Below are 22,379 nucleotides of genomic sequence, written 5' to 3'. Positions count from 1 at the left end.
TGCGTATATATGGTATTGGTGGGTATATCTGTAATACAGCAGATGGTATTGATGGATATGTCTGGGTATATCTGTCATACAATACATGGTATTGGTGGGTATATCTGTCATACAACAAATGGTATTGGTGGGTATGTCTGGTTATATCTGTCATACAGCAGATGGTATTGGTGGGTATGTCTGGTTATATCTGTCATACAGCAGATGGTATTGGTGGGTATGTCTGGTTATATCTGTCATACAGCAGATGGTATTGGTGGGTATGTCTGGTTATATCTGTCATACAGCAGATGGTATTGGTGGATATGTCTGGGTATATCTGTCATACAGCAGATGAGTTTTGTGAATAAACATGTACATCATGTATTTATTATTATTTTTTGATAAGTAAGAATAATATATATTTCACCACCACCAATCACCAGAAAGTCTAGTAAACACTTGACTATTTACAGCTCACCGTCACATGGATACCTGGGTACAGCATCAGACAAGAACCAAACAAAACCCATGTCACTATTTATTGCAGGAAATCACAGTCATACAAGTTTAGTTTTCACATGTTCTTGGAGTGGACTTGGTGCAGAGTATTCATGACTCCTATGTTCATATCTTTCAATTTCTGCATAGGTGTCCAGCAAAGAGCGAATCTTGACCTTCATATCTGCTACAGACGCTCCTGTTTTGGCTGAGATCATGAAAATGTCATCAAACTTCACCACTTGTGTGGGCCTAATCTCTGGTTCTACCATGTCTATGTTATCTGCAAATGGAAACAGATGGCACATTATGAACTCACCAGAATACCCGAATAAGGATGCCAGCATGGACACCAACGCTGCTGTACAGGAATTATGAATACATGGACAAGGTCTTCTGACTGAATTACCAAAAGTAAATCCGTAAGACATAGTTGAGCCAGTGCTCACCTCTCATGTTCTTGATGAGATGAATGACCTCCTCTGCCTTTTCTTGCCCCCCTTCAGTGTCTGTCTTGTTGATGGCCAGGACAGCTGGCTTGGTGATGAGATCTGCTCGGTACAGCTCCAGTTCCTGTGATGGCAAATAGTGTCAGTGCTGGGATATACCAAGTTGGTGTATACAAAATGGGGCATACTAGCTGGGGGATACTAGCTGGAATATCTATTACTAGCTGGAGGATACATGCTGGGGTACACTAGCTGGGATATACTACCTGGGACATACTAGCTGGGGTATACTGGTTGGGATATACTGGCTGTGATATACTTGATGGGGTATTCTAACTGGGATATACTAGATGGGATATACTAGCTAGGGTATACTGCCTAGGATATACTGGCTGGGGTATACTACCTGAGGTATACTAGCTGGGATATACTAGATGGGATAAACTAGCTGGGGCATAACAGCTGGGATATACTTGATGGAATATATCTGATAGGTATACTAACTGGTATATAATAGGTATACTTGCTGGGATACACTAACTAGGGTATACTAGCTGGGGTATACTGGCTGGGACATGCCACCTGGGGTATACTACATGGAATATACTTGTCACCCACCTCATAGGGCCATCCACCCTGTTAAGTCACCCACCACATGGAGCCACCCACCCACATCATGGATCACACACCCTGTTAAGTCACCCACCTTGTTAAGCAACAGGACTGTCTGGAAAGCTGTTCGGTGCTGGTACTTCACGCCAAGCTGAAAGCCGCCAACATCCACCATGAAGAGGAGCAACTTGGTCCTCTCAATGTGTTTCAGGAAGCGATGCCCCATCCCAAAGTTGTAGTGAGCCCCTTCAATCAGCCCCGGCAGATCAGCAACAGTTATCTGCAGATAAGGAAGTAATGACTGTTGCTAACTCATTACTCAGCAACATTTGAAGTATCATCATCTGGGCTGGTATGTATCCAGACTAACAAACACATTGACATGTGTCTGTTGAGTCACCCACCTACCAGATCTATATTCCACAAGCAATAGACTGTTGTGTTTGGGCATTTGAATCAAACATGGTGCTGTTGTGTTTCAGCACCATTGTTTTTCGCTGTTTTTGACAATGTTTCATTTCACTAAACTCAACAAATACTAAACCAATCACACAAAAAGTTGCATTTATTTGAGCAAAAATGACCTCACCATTCATGCTCCCCTACTTTTTGTTTGTAGCATATATTCAGCTGGGATAGCTGAGAGGACTGGTAATGAACTCACACGTCTCCCATCAGCATATGTCATTGTTCCGATCTGAGGTCTGATTGTGGTAACTGGAAATAGGATATAACAACATACATGTACTTTGTTGTACAAATGAAAGTCATCCCTACAGAATGTGAACTAAGTGTCATTATGTCACTTTGAACCCATGTACGTAGTCAAACCCATGACGCCTGGGTGACGGGCTAAAACTTGAACCACATGTATAGCAGATCTTCTCCATAAGGTCACCAATAAAGAGTACATGAAAATGTCTAGCATGCAATGTCATTAGTTATGCATAAACAAATTAGCCAGTCAAAGAAAACATATTTAAGACTCAATGACACTTTTGAATTGACTTGATGTCTAAATGAAAGTCATGATTCAAAACAAATAACTAAAATAATGAGGAGAAATACAATCAGCCAGTAATCAAATCAGATATTCAAGTTGTGGGTGAGTATGCTTCTACATACTTACAAGGGTAGTCAGCAATCTTGGGCTTTGCTCTCGATACAGACCCAAGGAAAGTTGACTTTCCTGCATTTGGAAAACTACAACAGACAACAAGCAATGTCACTATGGAGACATAATCCCCCACTGCAAATTAAGAAATTAAACTTAAACTTATCAGCTTGAGTTCCAGAACACTCACCCGATCAGGCCCACATCCACTATCAACATCAGGACCAAAACATTCATCCCATCAGGCCTATCGGCTTCAGGTCCAGAACACTCACCCCAGCAGCCCAATGCCTGCTGTCACCCAAAGATTTAAAAGTCAAATTCACACCTCCAGTCCAATGTCCGCTATCATCTTCAAATCCAGAAAACTAACCCCACCTGACCGATGTCTGCTATTAGCTTCAGATCCAGAATGCTCACCTACCCAGCCCCACATCCATTATGAGCTTCAGAAGCAGACCACTCACCCAACATCCGCTATCGGCTTCAGAACTAGACCACTCACCCCACCAGACCGACGTCTGCCATCAGCTTCAAATCCAGAACACTCACCCCACCAGACTAACGTCTGCTATCACAGCTTCAGACCCAGAACACTCACCCCACCAGACCGACGTCTGCTATCAGCTTCAGATCCAGCACCACAGTATGTCCTTCACCCTTCCCACCAAGGAATCTGTTGCTGGCGTTACCTCCTCTCCCTCCACGTGCCGCAACAACCACCTGGCCAGGCTCATTCACTTCACCTTGAAACAAAATACATGCATTGGTTCGTCATGGCTCGCCAGAAGACAAACCGTCAGTTTGCTATCAGAAACCAGTGTGGTGGATAAACCCATCTAAAGAATCCTGATTTCTGCTGCCACTGCACTAAAGTAGGATGTCAACCAGTCAACCAAGTGTTACACTACATGACCTTGACACTTGTCAGACAAATGTCAGTCAAGTGTAACACTCTATGTTCTGGACACTTGTCAGATAAATGTTCTGGACACTTGTCAGAGAAATGTCAACCAAGAGTAACACTATATGTTCTGGACACTTGTCAGAGAAGTGTCAACCGAGTGTAACACTATATATGTTCTGGACACTTGTCAGAGAAATGTCAACAAAGAGTAACACTATAATTATGTTCTGGACATTTGGGCCACTTGTGTCATCTTCACCTTCCAACACATTTTCACAGATGTCACCCTCACAATGGTCATTTCATCTTCGCCATCATCCCGACATTGACACACTGATTGCCATACCTAGGGTTGTCCCGTCTTCACTTTTCACCACCACGCCAACAGGAACTGCTACGCTCTGGTGACTCCCATTTTCTCCAAGCAGGTGGAACTTCCTGAAAAGTTCAAGGAGAACTCCTGTCACAGAACCTGAATATTCTTCTCAATAATACAAATATTCACAATACAAGTCAACAATAAATAATCACAGCCAAAGACACGTGTCTGTGAACATTGGTCATCAATAGCCCCGTAAAATAGTGTTCTGTTCCTATTTTGATAACTATTCATTCCTACAAATAGCGATATGGGCTCAGGTAACATAAACAAACATCAAGGGTACATCAACCCATGGGCCATGAGGGTGAACAATGTGTATATTTATTGAGCACCTTGATGTTAATTTTGAACTGTTTGAAGCATGGGTACTAAACTTTTGTGGTCACTGTATCACACCAATGGAAAACAAATGTGTGTCAAAAATATCTGCCAGAAAGCTACAGTGAAGCCTCATTTATCCGGACGTTTCTCAGCAAATTCATCCGGATTACAAATCGTTCAGACTACTGAATCAATCACATATAAAACGCTGAAAAGCAAGCACAATGATAACTATCAAATGTAGTTCATTATGAGAAAAATATTAGACAGGGTACCATTCCATGTGATGTGCCTCTGGGCGGGCAACAATGGCCATTATTTGCGACTGTGTGCCAAGAAATTTGGCGTTCTCATTTTTCATTTGCAGGCTTTTCGTTTTAAGGTATATAAACTAATTGAGGATTATATATTTAGAAAGCCGAGAATCCAGTACATAATTCAAATGATATGTAAATAAGACTTGTTGAATAATTATTGCAAGTTTTATTTTTGGATGTCATTATCCTACTCATCTGTCGAATGGGGGTTCAGTAGTAGCACTGACAAGACAAAACAATAAAACAGAGTCTTTGCTGAGGTCCTGACAAAACTCTGCCAGTGATGAAATCAGTTTTTCAACAGATGTCAGAAACTTGGGTGTGAAGCTAGATTCATCACTCAACATGGACGAGTATGTCAATGAATTTGTCAAAAAATGCTCTTTTCACCTCAGAAACATTGGTAACATATGCCACCTTCTCACAGAGCAAACAGCTGCAGCACTTACACATGCAATGATCCTTGCAAGGATTGACTATGGCTCCAGTGCAACAAATCAGAAGGCTCAAAACATCCACAACTCAACAGCTAGAATTGTCACACTGTCAAAAGAGTCCTGTCATATCTCTCCAATACTCAATCATCTCCAATGGCTGTTGATACATGATAAGATCCTCATCCTCACGTATCAGTGTATCAATGATACAGCTCCTGGTTATGTGTGTGATCTAGTAGAAGACTATGTTCCTACAAGAACCAGTTCTAGAGTTTAAATGCTACTAATGGTCCCCAACATCAGGCTCAACACATTTGGCGGAAGATCCTTTGGATATAATGCTGCCATTGAATGTAACGCTCTCCCACTTGATCTGAAATCAACTCCAACTCTAATTTGTTCCAAGAAACATCTCAAGACCTGCCTGTGATTCTTCAAAGGCATTTAGAAGTTGGTGCAGTAATACAGGACAAATTGTATGGACAGCAACTTCTTGAGTTTATTTCCATGACGTTTCGGGGCTTATCCTAGCCCCCTCATCATAGACACTCAGCATAGACAGCATAATTGAATTGGTATCCAGCTGTTTCCAGACTTCATATTTCACATGGCAGAACATCTATCAACAGATTCATGGGCTCCCCATGGGTTCAACACTATCCCCTCTGATTACTGACTCTTCTTCATGACTAGTTTTAGAGTCAGCCCTACAATCATCAAATAGGACAAATTGTTATGGATAACAACTTCTTTATTGCGTGATTGTGACGTTTCGGTACAGACTCTTGTACTGTTGTTAAGCAGGAATGATGCATAAAATCCAGAACTTGTATATATATATATATATACTAATAAAAACAATGAGATAACATAGTATACAAAGAAAATGCAATTGACAACCAGAGCAATATAATGCCATGATTGGAGAAGCAGAAAGCTGGAGAAGCTAGTAGTACACAAAGGATAGTGAATGGAAGCCAGACATGTACAAATAAAAGGGCTTACAATGAAGGAATTACAATGGAGGATGAGATGTTTATACAATAGATTGGGCTTGGTAGAGGAGTGCATCATAAGCAGATGGAATGAAATATCCTTGGTCACGGTTGATGGTTTGCTTGAGGCATTTGATGTGAATGGCTTCAGTGAGCTTGCGCTTGGTGAAGTCCGTTTGGTTGTTGGCTAGGATTATGATGTCAGACCACTCTATTTGATGATTAGGGTTTTCTTTGATGTGGTCCGAGATGGCTGATTTGCTGTCCGAGTTAGTAACAGAGGTGCGATGTTCTTTGACTCGGGTTTTGATGAGTCGTGATGTTTCACCAATGTAGCTTTGTCCACAATCACAGTTTATTTTATATATAACACATTTCGGGTTGTTGTTGACAGTGGGTTGTTTTTTTCCGTTAGCATGGAGGAGGTTGTTGACGCTGGGGGATGCTGAGAAGGTTGTGTCAATGTCAAGAGCTGGCTGATCTGATATTTTACCAACGTAGGGAATGGATATCTTGATTGGGGCTGATTCTTGTTTAGGTCTTTTGGTAGGGGTTGACAGTGTGGCTTCAACGGTTCGGTTGACTATTACAGGCGGGTAGTGGTTACTTTCTACAAAGACTTTTCTCAGGTGTTCAATTTCCTCACGTAGATTGGCTGAGCAGATGTTTTTGGCTCTTCTCCAATCATGGTATTATGTTGCTCCAGTTGTCAATTGTGTTTTCTTTGTATACTATGTTATCTCATTGTTTTTATTAGTATACATATATACAAGTTCTGGATTTTATGCATCATTCCTGCTTGACAACGGTACAAGAATCTGTACCGAAACATCACAATCACGCAATAAAGAAGTTGTTATCCATAACAATTTGTCCTATTTGTACACCTCAACTTTTAAAATCCCACTCAAACAAGTTACCTACAAACATCACCATTCCAACCACTATGCTGGAATCGAAAGGTTGATGATACTTTCACCATCCTTGATCCTGACCATGACCCTGCTGTTCTCCTAGATCATCTTAACAAACAGCACTCTCGCATCAAGTTTACCAAGGAAACTGAAGATCAACACAAGCTGCCCCTTTTTGATGTGTCCCTCGATAATTCATCCAACAAGATCACTTCTTCTGTCTACAGAAAACCAACGCACACTGACCAGTATATTCATTATTTATCCCACCACCATCCACAAATTAAACGAGCCAGTGTATCAACCCTAACCAGACACGCCAAGGCTATCTGCGACCCAGCACACTTCCAAGATGAAATCGACCACCTCAAGACAACTTTCATCACCCTCAATGGATATCCTAAACAACTAGTAGAGCAGACCATTGCCACCACCCTCCATCAACAAATAATTGTTCAAGGAAAACTGAACCAGCTCCAATCAGAATTAACATTCCATACCCAGGCCAGATTAGCCAGCACATCAGCCGACTCATTAGAAGAATTTCAAGTTTGGATGTGACATTTTATTCTGATAAAACTTTAAAAACCATTATGAGAGCACAAATGGGAGAGGTGGCAGTAACCAGAATGAGTCCGATTCCACAGGATGTATATACAAAATTTCTTGTGATTGTGGAAGCAGCTACATTGGAGAAACTTGCCAGCCTTTCAACATTAGACTCAAAGAACACAAAACTTCAGTCGAAAAATCTGACCTTAAACGTGCACTCTCAGAACACATTGTTAAAAATCAAAATCACTCTATCAACTGGCAACACTCTCAATAACTGGCGGAAAAGAAAACTTCTTGAGTCAATCGTCATTAGAAAATTAATACCAGAGATCACCAGAGATCTAGGGGTTTACCTCCCTTGTGCCTGGTGCATCACCAAAAAGCCGACAGGGACACCCATATCATGGATGAACAATAATTTCTATGTACTGTTAATATCATTACTTTACATGCTATACATACAATACATTTTTCAAAAAATCTTTGCACATGTCCAAACTTACAATTTGATATAATAAGGATCTGTCATTTCTAAACTAATCCAACAACACTACTATATATTCAAAATAAGATGCATTCATTCTATGAGTCATGTTAGTTGTAACCATTCACTACAAATTCTATTATGTTGTCATAGTATTCCTGTTAGCTACTGATATCATGTTGTCATAGCATTGTGACGTCATAAGCATTGCGAGGTCATGGGCAGAGTTGACAGTTAAACCTTACTGTTCAGTCCAGCTCAACCTGATGAGGGGGCTAGGATACGCCCCGAAAATAAACTCTAGAAGTTGCTATCCATAAAATTTGACGTGTATTTAGACCTACCTGTTCAGCAGACATGGGTCGTAAACATGTGATATCCCAAAGCTAGCCAAATTCGATGTTCTGGTCATTTCGTCAATTGCACTGTTAGCGCAATACTCTTGCAAGATTAGTCGTCTGCTAGTGACAGGTTATTTGTAAAACAGGAAGCCACGTGATCAAAACACTCTCTCACCGTGCGGAGGGAAAAGTATGGCTCATCGTCGAAAACACATACAAAATACGGTTACAGTTTCACCAATACGATGTCATCAACGCTATTTTTGTAGGAAAGATATTATTTTTGTGTGAAACAGATGAATATGTCTTTACCATGGAAGGTTAGCAAAACAAAAACTTTAAATGATATTAAAGCCAAACATTACGTTTTTGTCTTACATTGTCGAAATCACCAGGATATTTATGTTAGCGCCTTAGGCACACTTTGGTATGGACTTCAGTATAAAAATCTACGTCTATAGCTATGGTATCTTCTCCTGGACTGAGACACACATCAACAGGGATTTATGGTACGAATTCCTGTGTCCTGATACATAAAAATTAAAAGTGGACACAGCAATAATTATTAGCGCATGGATGTAGAAAAAGTCCCAATACTTTTTTGTAAAAATTCCAATCAATAGCAATAAGTTATCACTGCGCCTGCTACTAGCCAGGTTATGGTATCATTTCTATGTTAATTGCTGGAACAATGTGATGATCATAAGACACAGCTACTGAATAACAATATTACACAACAGAATTGATAATAATATTTAAGCGTCTAGGACCCCTGAAAATTAGGAGTATGAGTTGCAAGGACCCTGAAATAAAGACTCATGATAAATGAGTGAGTGAGTGAGTTTAGTTTAACGCCGCACTTAGCAATATTCCAGCTATATCATAGTATATGGTGGCAGTTTGTAAATAATCGAGTCTGGACCAGACAATCCAGTGATCAACAAATTGAACATTGATCTGCACAATTGGGAATCGATGATATGTATCAACCAAGTCAGCGAGCCTGACCACCCGATCCCGTTAGTCTCCTCTTACGACAAGCACAGTCACCTTTTATGGCAAGCATGGGTTGCTGAAGGCCTATTCTACCCCGGGACCTTCAAGGGTTCAACTCATGATAAATCCATGATTGCATCAGTACACACACAGTGTACAAGATGGAGGACCTCACCTGCTGTTGCCTCCAGTACCAGCCGTGAACCTCTTCTCAGGGAACGATGTGGCGAGGTTGTACAGCGTCTGGCCTTCCCTGCCCTCCATAATAACATCACCACCATCACCACCCACACCGCCATGTTTGGCAAGGCCCTGTCCGCCAGCACCCCCGCGAACAAACACTCGAAGTGAATCCAGAAATGTTACTATATTTCTCTGAAAATGATGTAGATTTGTGTTCAGTGAAAGACAAATAAATCTGGAGAGGTAATGTATAAGTATATTTTATATATGCCACATAACAGTGTTCAGTGAAAGACAGCTAGACAGGGGAGGTAATCCAGACAGTCAAGGGGAGGTAATGCACATCACTATGTGTATAATGTATAATATTTTCACTGGTCATGTGGCGGGCATGGGTTGATGAACCCTCGATGTTTGTTCGTTATATAAACAAACATCAAGGTTACATCAACCCATGGTGCCTGAGGGACCAGTGAACAAGGTATTTATCTTACTGAACACCTCAATGTTACTTTCGAACTGTTTGACACATTCAATTCAAGATAAAGTAAAGAAGTACAACCACGAAGTACTAAATGAGTTGCCACTGGCAGAAGGGTACACTGAAATGTACCTCGCTTGTAAGTTGGGTACACTGAAGTAATCATGGTAATAGCAAAGTGCTTAGCCAATCAGGAAACACATTTATGTGTGAAGTAAGATAATGGTATATATGCCCTCCAAGTGTGACCTTGATGCAAGACTAAGCTGTCAGTCATGTAAACAAGTTGTGTTTTGTTGACTTGTATCATTTTTCCATCAAAGAGAGGTTTGCCTCTGTGGGCCTGATGGGCACACCACATGACCTTAAATACTCTTGCTTACCTGATATCAGGGTGCGCATTGTGGAGCTGCCATTGGTGCAGGTTATGATAAACTAATATTTGGGTGTTCAGTAAGATAAATACTTTGTTCACTGGTTCCTCGGCCCGGTGGCGGCCCATGGGTTGATGCACTCTCAATGTTTGTTAAGAAGTTCAACACACTGGCAATAAAAGTTTCTACTGATCAATGTACGGCTGTGAACATGTGATGTGATGGTAAGAGTTCCGCCCGTATTCCCACCTCAATAAAAGAAAACAAAAATATCATGCATACCTCACGGTAAATACACATTCAATAAACTAGAACTGGTACGAAAAACAATCAATGAACTTATGTCAGTGTTAGAATATTACACAGGGGAAGGGTCATATATGACAAGTTTCTGACAAGGACTGAAGCGTAACATTTACTGCGTAAAGAAACTCCAGATAATTCCCATCTCCCAATCACTGAAGCAGTGACGAGGTTCTTGAGATACATTTATTTAATGGGTGGCGAATGCATTCTATCATCACTCCCAGAAATTTCACCTTTTTCCACGGTCTCCTTTTCTTTACTTCTTTTGATGTCGATGAGTATTTGCGTAGATACAGTGAGAACAACTGCAGTTTCCAAAGTTTGACATGCTGCATGGGCGCAGCCATCTTGGTTACTACTGGAGTTATATCCCTTTGGTAATTAATGACAGACGGAATGAAGCGCCCTAAAAAGCATTCGGTTTTCTCCTTGTGAAAAGGGTGAGCAAACACGATGCTAGTGTCGGGGGAAGTGATGTGCACGAACGTTCAGCTCGAACAAGTACATGGTCACGTTAGATACACATGTAAAGATACAGTGTGCGAAGTAACTACTGGCTCGCTACCCTGTGGCTAGTAAAAATCCATTCGGGCCTTTGAATCTTCATTATGACTGGTCCCACTAGACAGTGAATTTTCATGGGGCTATTTTGTACAAAAATATGTCATTCTCTCCGACTTGTTAAACCTCGCAAGAGTATGGCCAGATAAATATATTCAACATATTGGCAGCTTAATGATGAAACCCGAGTCATCCCGTGTTGACTGGCTAGCAATATTAATATTTCGCACAATGTAACCATATATAATGAACCAATTCAATTCTGAGGCATATGCTTTCGGTGAAGTTATTACCACAATTTCAGATGTGCCTTTTAGCACACTGCCATGAAAGGCTTCGGCGCGGTAAGTAAAATTGTAAACTGAGCCAGTTATGATGTTTCACTTTGAAAAATTTGCTGTTAGTGGTTATATGTTTATGATCGATCTTGCTTGTTTATTTATGAGGAATAATTAAAATGTCTATTTGAACTTCCCAGAAGCTGTTTGAGAAGTTTCTCTTCTGCATGCGCTTGTTTGTTATGTTTGGGCGTTTGAATCAAACACGATGTTGGTTTGTTTTAGCACCTTGGTTTTCGCTGTTTTTGATAATGTTTCATTTCACTCAGACTCAACGAATTTTGAATCAGATGCTTAACTTACAATTCGAACGTGTCGTTTACAGTGCCCATTAAGCACTTACAAAAGTTGCATTTACCCTAGAGTAATAAATAATATCACACACACACACACACACACACACACACACACACACACACACACACACACACACACACACACACACACACACACACATATAAGGTAATATCTCCTACAATGCTGCAGTATGTCGCTGTATGAGGATCAGGGCAATATTCAGCTTTTAACAACTAGCAACTTCCAACAAGCACTAACGTCTTACTTTCGTGCTTATTTCCTCCACAAGCGATTACCTACCTCTCTTACCTTGTGTGTTTCCTACCCCACAAGCCTTTATTTATCATTTCCTATTTTAAATGTATTATTATAACGCCTTAGTCACCTGCTATTAATAATATCATTCTCAGATCTAAATATTATAACAATGATCATAATTCCATGCCTATGATATGCGTGCTGGTGATAAGGTGCCTGACTCTGAGGGTGTGGGTTCTAAATCCCGAAAGGAATTTGTGAATGAGTGAGTGAGTGAGTTTAGTTTTGCGCCGCACTCATCAATATTCCAGGTATATGGCGGCGGTCTGTAAATAATCGACTATGGATCAGAAAATCCAGTGATCAACAACATGAGCATCGATCTGCGCAACTGGGAACCGATGATATGTATCAACAAGGTCAGCGAGTCTGACCACCCGATCCCATTGGTGGCCTCTTACGACAGAGTCATCTTCTAGAATTTGTACTTTACTAGGACTTGTACTTTGCTAAGAATGTGCAATCCAAAATATAACGTATGTTGGTTAGTAACGTATTTTGATTGGTGTAATTTTGACCGAAACAAATCAAACGTCCACATTCCTGTATGACTAGAGAAGCTGGTAAAATGATGATAGTGAAAGAGCCACGGTTAAAGAGACAGCTAAATCGCTGACTTTTGGTGACCAGGTACCTGACTCTGAGAGTGTTGGTTCTAAAACTAATCGCTAGCGACAATAGCCACTTAACCGAAAAAATACTAACAACCCAAGTATAACGTGCTACTTTTTGATCACTTTTCTATAGCGGTTCACCAACACATATGTAGTCTGATTACTTCCCTTTGAATGACGGAAGTTCCGATTTCCATAGTGACGACGGCCATGTTGAGTGCTTTGACGTGAAGTTGTTCTGTCAAATATTCTTTTATTTTGTGACGATTCTTTAGTGTATTGCATTTAGTCAACCTGCTTTGCCTGCCTTTTAAAGTAAACAATGAGCGCCGATGCAATCAACAGGTAACTGTTTTTCTCAGAATGATATTTAATGACATTGTATTGACATATGTTTCTTCGCAAAGCTGATGATAAATAATATGGTAGGGTAGTTGAATGACAGTGACGCTGTCACAGGTTATCAGATAGATATAATGTCTTGAACGCTAGATTATTGTCATTCAGATCTTCTTATGGATTTTTTTCAGTATATTTTCTGATATAGTGAAAAATATATCAACATTTGATCATGAAAATGTCCAGCAAAACACAGTTTGTCAGTAATAGTATTGGCAGAAGCATGCATGTGTATTTGCTCTCTCGTGTCAGATGATTACTTTCCCTTAAAATAAATTCCATGGTGTTGTGAAATAATATGCATGAAATACTAAGAACCCTAACCATTGTCATTACTTCTAACAGAATTACTAGTACAGGTTTGCTACAATTCACTCGCTTATTCAGTGAATCAAACTATAAACTTTCATGAATTCATTTCACATCTTGTGATCGTAAAAATAAAATATTCTGGAATTATTTTAACAGGATTTTTTGCTTGAATTTAGCAGTGTTTGCCAGATGTAGAAAATCTGTGTACTTGACACATACATTATCTCAAATTTACAGTGGATTTAATAGATTGCGATCATGCTACTCGGCCTTCAGTTCTGTTCACTCACACTGGTATTCTCTTGTTTTCGGTGATTGTGTTTCTTGCATTATCTGTAGAGAGCATGTGCTGTCAGAGGGCAGCCGATAATACTTTTATCAATGGATTACTACTAGCCATGTTATGTGTTGTGTCCATGTATGGTCTCCATGTGTGGTATGATGTTGAAACACAGTCTCCATGTGTGTTATGTTGAAACACAGTCTCCATGTGTGTTACATAAATGTACAGGTTCCATGGGTGTGTATCCATGTCCTGTCTCTGTGTCCATATACAAGTTCCATATTTTTTTGTATCCATGTGCAGGGATTTTCCTTAAGGGGTACATGTGAGGGCCCCATGCAGGGACTCATACACTTTTATTATCAGGGGTCCTGGACCACAAAACAGGGATCCCAGACACTTAAATATTATTGGTATTTTGTTGTAATATTCTGTAATCCAGTTACTGTTATTGTATTATGTATCATCATCATCATCATCATCATCATCATCATCATCATCATCATCATCATCATCATCATCATCATCATCATCATCTTGTTACATCATGACAAATGACCATAACAAATGCCCATAACCCAGCTCGTAGCAAACTCAGTGATAACTGTTAGCTGATTAAAATTTTGCAAAATGTATATGGATTTGATGTTAAATTTTGCAGCATCCATTGTCAGATTTTTCTGCATGATCCGTAAATTCATGCATGTGTTTTATGTCCACATACAGGTTCCAAGTGTTATGTCCATGTACAGGTTATGCTGATATATACAAACTCCATGTGATTTATGTCTTTGGTCAGGCTCATGACTGTACAGTTTCTGTTATTGTATTGTGTTCAAGTGATACTGGCGTCTAGTTCTGGACTGATTTATCAGTGACTGTATTTATTTATCTCTGTTGCAGTAATCCTAATGGTGTGGCATCAGAGGTTCCAGGCTCAGTTGACGCTGGAGTGGCCCCAAAGGCGAGTGCTTCTGGACTGGAGTTTCTGCAAAATATAGGTATGTCAGGGTTCCAGGTGAGCTTGTGACAATGTAGGTATGATGCCCATACATATGAGACTAAGTGGGTATTTCTATTTTCAAGTGAGTATCTATACTTTTATAAAACCACCATGTTTTTAAAATCTGGGTGTTCATTTCAAATAAGTGTAACAGGTGCGACATTTTTTATTCAATTAAATAAGACAAAATCCTCTCAATAATGCTGAATGATAACTGATAGCTAATACAATATAATCCACTTGTGCTGTTAGAAATAATATGTGCCTTAGTCTACACCCCTTTTGGTGTAAAGCAAGATTCCAAGAGGAATATTGAATGATATAACAGTCTAGTTTTCACACTAACAGTTACTTGGTGGTTTTTTTTTTTCTTAAAAACTTCCCATCGTGTTGTATCACTTTCAAATCCCAAATAGCTAATGTTACAAGTTCATTTAAAATATCACAGGCAATTAATTGATTGATCTGATTGTGAAGTGCTAGGCAAAGGTCACAGGACCTCAACACAGGAAAAAGGGCCATGCATATTTGTTAAATTCAATTCATCAAATGCGGTGTTTACATCTATATCTGCATGCACATGTTTTCCCAGTACATCCCATGTGCACAGTTTCTTTTTGTGGTTAGTATGTAATAAAACTGTGTGAACATTAAACATTTTTTTCCTCTTACAAGCACAGATTGACTGTGGAAACTTAGTAGTTTTACATTTATATGTGTATAGAAATGACATATCTGTTTGCACATAAATCTCTCCTACATTTCATTACACCCCTTTCTCATATTCATTAACTGCAATTGATGTGGATTTGTTTGGGAAAAGTATGAATTTGACCTTGTCCTAACTCACACTAACCACTCTAGCGTATGAGTCAGGATAAGCTTAAATGATATTTTATCCAATAAAAACTTATTAATTTGGCTTGTCTGTTTGTTTGTAAGTAAAAGTTAGAAATACATTTTCAGTTAATGTTTTATGTGTATAAGCTGATATGGTTGATGTGTTTATGTTAAGATGGCGAAACAGATTTCCAGTACCTGCTGTTTGACGACAACCTGGTGACCGTGTCGGACACAGGGAAGGAGCTGGGAGAGTTTACGGTGACCGTTGAGCCCACCAAGTACAAGTCCCAAGAGCTGTTCCTCATACACGCCAACAGCCATGGCGCCATAGATGGAGTGCCATGTGGCACATCCATCACTTGCTATGTCACCAAGCAACTTGAAACCATTGAACAGCAGCATCATGAATATGTCAAAGTAGGTACAAGTAAACAAAATACAGGCTTGAAAACACTGATTAAATGTTATAATTTTCCTGATCCTAATGAATACGTTGTTATCGCTATATCTCCCTTTCTTCCAAGGTACAGTTGGCACCTCTGTCCTATTGTTCCCTCATGAACTGTTTGTCCAAGAAAGACAATGATAAAGTGTGAAACATACAACAGCAAGAGACTTGTCTTCAACTGCCCAGACATACTGTAGATGTGTTATCATTTCAGCTGGAGAATTGCCCAGGAAGACTGCACGCACATACTGTAGATAAATAGATAGATATAGGATAGTTGTATAGCACACATATCCACCCACTAGTTTATGCTCAAGGCGCTGGTATTTTTCCCTCGATCACTGGATGTCAATCTCAACAGCACATCGTATTTCAATCTCATCTCCCTTAGGTGTATACAACTCTTGCTGCCACTTGGCGCACCAAGTTTATTGAGGCTCTCTCATCCGAACGAGGTACCCATTCATAGATTGGTGGACTGGGACACATAGTCACAGTACTCTGTCCAGTTTCACTGCATGTTGCTGTAACCGCAACTAGGTGTGCATGTATTCATGGGGCCACCATCTGGTCATGTACCAACAGATTCATGGGTTCTTTTAAGTGCACAGGGTTGTGTACTGTACACTAGGGGTTGTGACAACACTGAAAGAGTCTGCACACAATGTTGACGCCAAGGTTTTCACACCTGGTCACAGGTGGGCTCGATCCTGACACCTCAAATGTGTTATCATTTCAGCTGGAGAATTGCCCATTAGACAGAAAGACTGCACGCACATACTATAGATAAATGTGTTATCATTTCAGCTGGAGAATTGCCCATTAGACAGAAAGACTGCACGCACATACTATAGATAAATGTGTTATCATTTCAGCTGGAGAATTGCCCATTAGACAGAAAGACGTTTGTTGTTCGTCAGGAGGAAGGTTATGTTGTGAATCGAGTCATCACACAGGGGGAGGTAACTGTTTACAAGTGAAGACTAATTCAAATCTAAATTCAGTTTGGGTGAAACAGTATGGCAGATATCATTAAATCCATTTAAATAGCTTTTGTTTTGTCTACCAGACTCACACAAAACATTACTGTGTTTTACTTAGGTAAGCCAGTCTCATAGAGATAAGCCTACCCCCTAACTTGACCCTGGATATCCAAATCAAAGTGGTGTGTTCCGTATATATCTTGTGCCTAAAACCTTCACTCATATTTCTGTCATGATCAGTCATTTGAAATAGAGTGTTAACAAATCCACCTTGAATTATGCAAGTTAATCCTGTTGTTACACTTTCTCAGTATCATAATACAACATGTTCTTTGCATATGGAATATATTCTTCTTGGTAGAACTTATTCCTCTTTGTAGAGTATATTCATCTTTGTAGAATGTATTCCTCTTGGTTAAATAATAGTTTCAGATGCTGTATTATTCTGATCACTGCATCAGAATTAATCCTGTTGTATTGTTGGGTATGTTTTATCAAATTCACCGGTAGATCTAGGAAACGTATGCACAGTTGATTGCAATTTCCAGCTCTGTAAAATGAGACAAATACACACAGTAATCTTTATCCTTGCATATAAGACGAGGCTTTGCAAAAACAAACTAGAACCGAAAAGGTAAAGAATCTTGTCTAGTGATGTTTAATTGCCCGTTTTGATGTCTTCATTGACATCACCATTTTTTTGTTGTCAGTGAACTGGTATATATGATGGTAGTTTTCATGCAACAGGAAATATCGATTCAATCTTCTTGTGATGGTTTCCTTGCTCTTTCTACGCAAGTCCTTGCGCCATTTGCGCACTAATGTTTAACACGGCAAAATGTGCAAGTACATGGGCTCACTTTGTAGAGAGGCTGGAATGAACAGTGTGGTTTATCAGAATTACTCAACCAGAATTTCCAGTCAGACTTGACTTATGTATTAACAAACACCTTTTTTGTTGAGGTTTGTTTTTGAACATTAGTGTGTTGTAAATATCACTTTTACAGGATGTTCAAAGAACTGCCAAAACAATCCCACTGGACACGATGCAAGGCTTTATTTCTGAAGGTGAGGCCCTTTGTTTGTGAGATCCCTTTGTGTTGAGACTCAAATACAGCCCTCCCCCACACACCATACACTCAAACACTACCCTCTCAAATACCACCCGCACCTAAGCACCTCCCTCCCAAATACCAGACCCAAAGACCACCCACCCAAATACCACTCACATCCAGACACTTTCCTTGCAAATACCACTCACACCAGAACACCACCCTCCCAAATGAAGCCCAAACTCTGTCCTTTCCTCACTCACACATCTTTTTGACACTTGACATTGCAGGGTCCAATCTGCTGCTCCACAGGCTGTTGATAGAAAAGAATTTTCCTGATGACATGCAGCTGCTTTCCTTTGACTCGGATGCCAATCTCAGTGTAGCTGTATATGTGAGTATTTTTTCATGTAAACCAGATCTCTGGCTTCTAGTCTGAAGTTTGGACACAATTATGGTCTGGTAAAGTCTATTCTGTTTGAGTAAAATCAGATTATACGTGTGAGTTACACCCTTGATCGATTGAGAAAACAGGTCACGTGACCAAATAAGTGCAACCTTATACCATTTGTACGTTATGGATTCCACTTGTTATACAGCTCATTTTATCAGACAGAATGCCACTCCTGGACTCTGGTCTATAGGAGTAAGTTTTGTGTGTGTAAGTACCCCAAAAAGGATCTCTCCTGATAAAGAATCAAACAATCCTGTAGAGGTTACAGATTCTTTGAATCTGGCTTCCCATCTCCCCACATTCTGTCTGACATCGTTCAGCACAGAAAGTTAGGTACAGGCTTTAAGCTTAGAGTTACCTGCTCTTGGATGGGGCTACCCATCTCCCTGACATCATTCAGCATAGAAAGTGAGGTACAGACTTCAAGCTTAGAGTTACCTGCTCTTTGGTGGGGGCTCTGTTGTGGTGGTCGAACAAGTCAAAAAGTGTATTTTAAAATTTGTAAACAGTTTTATTCAATATATAGTAACAGCTGTTAATTAAAATTGAAAATGTCCATTTTAATGCTTATAAGTACCCCTAGGTAGACTCCCTAAACTACTGGTTTGTTCGAGTTAAAGGTTCTCCAAACAAGAAATGTCTTTGCTTTGGAGATTAGTCAGTGCACAACGCTCACATTCTTGCTTGTGTTTTAGAAACATCTGGAAGAGAGATCTCAGAATGTGGAAGGTCTTGATATGAGGGTGTTTGGTGTAGAGAGAACCATCATCTCTACAACAGACCTACCTACAACATGGCAGTCCTACTTCTCAGGCGACTGGTGAGCCACATAGTCTTAACCATTGATTTAACATTGTGTTCACACCACAGTAAATCCGATTGTCTTAACACTTGATACAGTGTTTCACTGAGAGTCTGATAGTCTTAACATTTGATACCATGTTCACAGAGAGTAAGATAGTCTTATCAGTTAATAACATGTTCACAGAGAGTAAGGTAGTCTTATCAGTTGATACCGTCTTCACAGAGAGTAAAATAGTCCTATCAGTTGATACCATGTTCACAGAGAGTAAGGTAGTCTTATCAGTTTATACCATGTTCACAGAGAGTAAAATAGTCTTATCAGTTGATACCATGTTCACAGAGAGTAAGGTAGTCTTATCAGTTTATACCATGTTCACAGAGAGTAAGGTAGTCTTATCAGTTGATACCATGTTCAGAGAGTAAGGTAGTCTTATCAGTTGATACCATGTTCAGAGAGTAAGGTAGTCTTATCAGTTGATACCATGTTCACAGAGAGTAAAATAGTCTTATCAGTTGATACCATGTTCAGAGAGTAAAATAGTCTTATCAGTTGATACCATGTTCAGAGAGTAAGGTAGTCTTATCAGTTGATACCATGTTCAGAGAGGAAGATAGTCTTATCAGTTGATACCATGTTCACAGAGAGTAAGGTAGTCTTATCAGTTGATACCATGTTCAGAGAGTAAAATAGTCTTATCAGTTGATACCATGTTCAGAGAGTAAGGTAGTCCTATCAGTTGATACCATGTTCAGAGAGTAAGGTAGTCCTATCAGTTGATACCATGTTCAGAGAGTAAGGTAGTCCTATCAGTTGATACCATGTTCAGAGAGTAAGATAGTATTATCAGTTGATACCATGTTCAGAGAGTAAGGTAGTCTTATAAGTTGATACCATGTTCAGAGAGTAAGGTAGTCTTATACGTTGATACCATGTTCAGAGAGAGTAAGGTAGTCTTATCAGTTGATGCCATGTTCACAGAGAGTAAGGTAGTCTTATCAGTTGATACCATGTTCAGAGAGTAAGATAGTCTTATCAGTTGATACCATGTTCAGAGAGTAAGGTAGTCTTATCAGTTGATACCATGTTCAGAGAGTAAGGTAGTCCTATCAGTTGATACCATGTTCAGAGAGTAAGGTAGTCTTATCAGTTGATACCATGTTCACACAGAGTAAGGTAGTCTTATCAGTTGATACCATGTTCAGAGAGTAAGGTAGTCTTATCAGTTGATACCATGTTCAGAGAGTAAGGTAGTCTTATCAGTTGATACCATGTTCAGAGAGTAAGGTAGTCTTATCAGTTTATACCATGTTCAGAGAGTAAAATAGTCTTATCAGTTGATACCATGTTCAGAGAGTAAGGTAGTCCTATCAGTTGATACCATGTTCAGAGAGTAAGATAGTCTTATCAGTTTATACCATGTTCAGAGAGTAAGGTAGTCTTATCAGTTGATACCATGTTCACAGAGAGTAAGGTAGTCCTATCAGTTTATACCATGTTCAGAGAGTAAGATAGTCTTATCAGTTGATACCATGTTCAGAGAGTAAGGTAGTCTTATAAGTTGATACCATGTTCAGAGAGAGTAAGGTAGTCTTATCAGTTGATACCATGTTCACAGAGAGTAAGGTAGTCTTATCAGTTGATACCATGTTCAGAGAGTAAGATAGTCTTATCAGTTGATACCATGTTCAGAGAGTAAGATAGTCTTATCAGTTGATACCATGTTCAGAGAGAGTAAGGTAGTCTTATCAGTTGATACCATGTTCACAGAGAGTAAGGTAGTCTTATCAGTTGATACCATGTTCAGAGAGTAAGATAGTCTTATCAGTTGATACCATGTTCAGAGAGTAAGGTAGTCTTATAAGTTGATACCATGTTCAGAGAGTAAGGTAGTCCTATCAGTTGATACCATGTTCAGAGAGTAAGGTAGTCTTATCAGTTGATACCATGTTCACAGAGAGTAAGGTAGTCTTATCAGTTGATACCATGTTCAGAGAGTAAAGTAGTCCTATCAGTTGATACCATGTTCAGAGAGTAAGGTAGTCTTATCAGTTGATACCATGTTCAGAGAGTAAGGTAGTCTTATCAGTTTATACCATGTTCAGAGAGTAAAATAGTCTTATCAGTTGATAACATGTTCAGAGAGTAAAATAGTCTTATCAGTTGATACCATGTTCAGAGAGTAAGATAGTCTTATCAGTTTATACCATGTTCAGAGAGTAAGGTAGTCTTATCAGTTTATACCATGTTCAGAGAGTAAGGTAGTCCTATCAGTTTATACCATGTTCAGAGAGTAAGGTAGTCTTATCAGTTGATACCATGTTCACAGAGAGTAAGGTAGTCTTATCAGTTGATACCATGTTCAGAGAGTAAGGTAGTCCTATCAGTTGATACCATGTTCAGAGAGTAAGGTAGTCTTATCAGTTGATACCATGTTCAGAGAGTAAGGTAGTCTTATCAGTTGATACCATGTTCAGAGAGTAAAGTAGTCTTATCAGTTTATACCATGTTCAGAGAGTAAGATAGTCTTATCAGTTGATACCATGTTCAGAGAGTAAGATAGTCTTATCAGTTGATACCATGTTCAGAGAGTAAGGTAGTCTTATAAGTTGATACCATGTTCAGAGAGTAAGGTAGTCCTATCAGTTGATACCATGTTCAGAGAGTAAGGTAGTCTTATCAGTTGATACCATGTTCACAGAGAGTAAGGTAGTCTTATCAGTTGATACCATGTTCAGAGAGTAAGGTAGTCCTATCAGTTGATACCATGTTCAGAGAGTAAGGTAGTCTTATCAGTTGATACCATGTTCAGAGAGTAAGGTAGTCTTATCAGTTTATACCATGTTCAGAGAGTAAAATAGTCTTATCAGTTGATACCATGTTCAGAGAGTAAGGTAGTCCTATCAGTTGATACCATGTTCAGAGAGTAAGATAGTCTTATCAGTTTATACCATGTTCAGAGAGTAAGGTAGTCTTATCAGTTTATACCATGTTCACAGAGAGTAAGGTAGTCCTATCAGTTTA

At 39.5% G+C, this 22,379-nt stretch overlaps 2 protein-coding genes across 2 annotated transcripts in view; one reads left to right on the top strand and one right to left on the bottom strand.

Moving 5' to 3' along the window:
* Nucleotides 1–507: 507 nt before the first annotated feature.
* LOC137255696 (GTP-binding protein 10-like) lies at nucleotides 508–11,018 on the bottom strand. Its single transcript, XM_067793186.1, has 9 exons — nucleotides 10,882–11,018; nucleotides 9,480–9,679; nucleotides 3,909–4,000; nucleotides 3,257–3,401; nucleotides 2,671–2,744; nucleotides 2,206–2,258; nucleotides 1,636–1,821; nucleotides 930–1,053; nucleotides 508–763 (listed from the first exon to the last, which is right to left on the bottom strand). The coding sequence occupies exons 1-9, from the start codon at nucleotides 10,993–10,995 to the stop codon at nucleotides 540–542; spliced, it is 1,212 nt and encodes a 403-aa protein (XP_067649287.1). The 5' UTR covers nucleotides 10,996–11,018; the 3' UTR covers nucleotides 508–539.
* Nucleotides 11,019–12,960: 1,942 nt separating this feature from the next.
* Nucleotides 12,961–22,379, top strand: part of LOC137255644 (ciliogenesis-associated TTC17-interacting protein-like) — a 28,019-nt gene continuing 18,600 nt past the window's right edge. Inside the window, exons 1-7 of the mRNA XM_067793111.1 lie at nucleotides 12,961–13,121; nucleotides 14,674–14,771; nucleotides 15,789–16,033; nucleotides 16,940–17,026; nucleotides 18,055–18,115; nucleotides 18,390–18,493; nucleotides 19,249–19,373. Coding sequence (XP_067649212.1) covers nucleotides 13,099–13,121; nucleotides 14,674–14,771; nucleotides 15,789–16,033; nucleotides 16,940–17,026; nucleotides 18,055–18,115; nucleotides 18,390–18,493; nucleotides 19,249–19,373 — 743 coding nt within the window. The 5' untranslated portion in view covers nucleotides 12,961–13,098. The remainder of the gene's footprint in view (nucleotides 13,122–14,673; nucleotides 14,772–15,788; nucleotides 16,034–16,939; nucleotides 17,027–18,054; nucleotides 18,116–18,389; nucleotides 18,494–19,248; nucleotides 19,374–22,379) is intronic.

The sequence above is a fragment of the Haliotis asinina genome, chromosome 11 (assembly GCF_037392515.1).
Source record: "Haliotis asinina isolate JCU_RB_2024 chromosome 11, JCU_Hal_asi_v2, whole genome shotgun sequence".
Classification (NCBI taxonomy): Eukaryota; Metazoa; Mollusca; class Gastropoda; order Lepetellida; family Haliotidae; genus Haliotis; species Haliotis asinina.
This window is presented reverse-complemented; position numbering and strand designations above follow the sequence as displayed.

Excerpts from the sequence above, each read along its gene's own strand:
- LOC137255696 (XM_067793186.1), bottom strand. The coding sequence starts at position 10,995 with ATGGCTGCGCCCATGCAGCATGTCAAACTTTGGAAACTGCAGTTGTTC. Across the intron at positions 4,001-9,479 it reads GGTACTGGAGGCAACAGCAG|GAAGTTCCACCTGCTTGGAG; the intron begins GTGAGGTCCTCC and ends TGAACTTTTCAG. Across the intron at positions 1,054-1,635 it reads CAGTCCTGTTGCTTAACAAG|GAACTGGAGCTGTACCGAGC; the intron begins GTGGGTGACTTA and ends TTGCCATCACAG.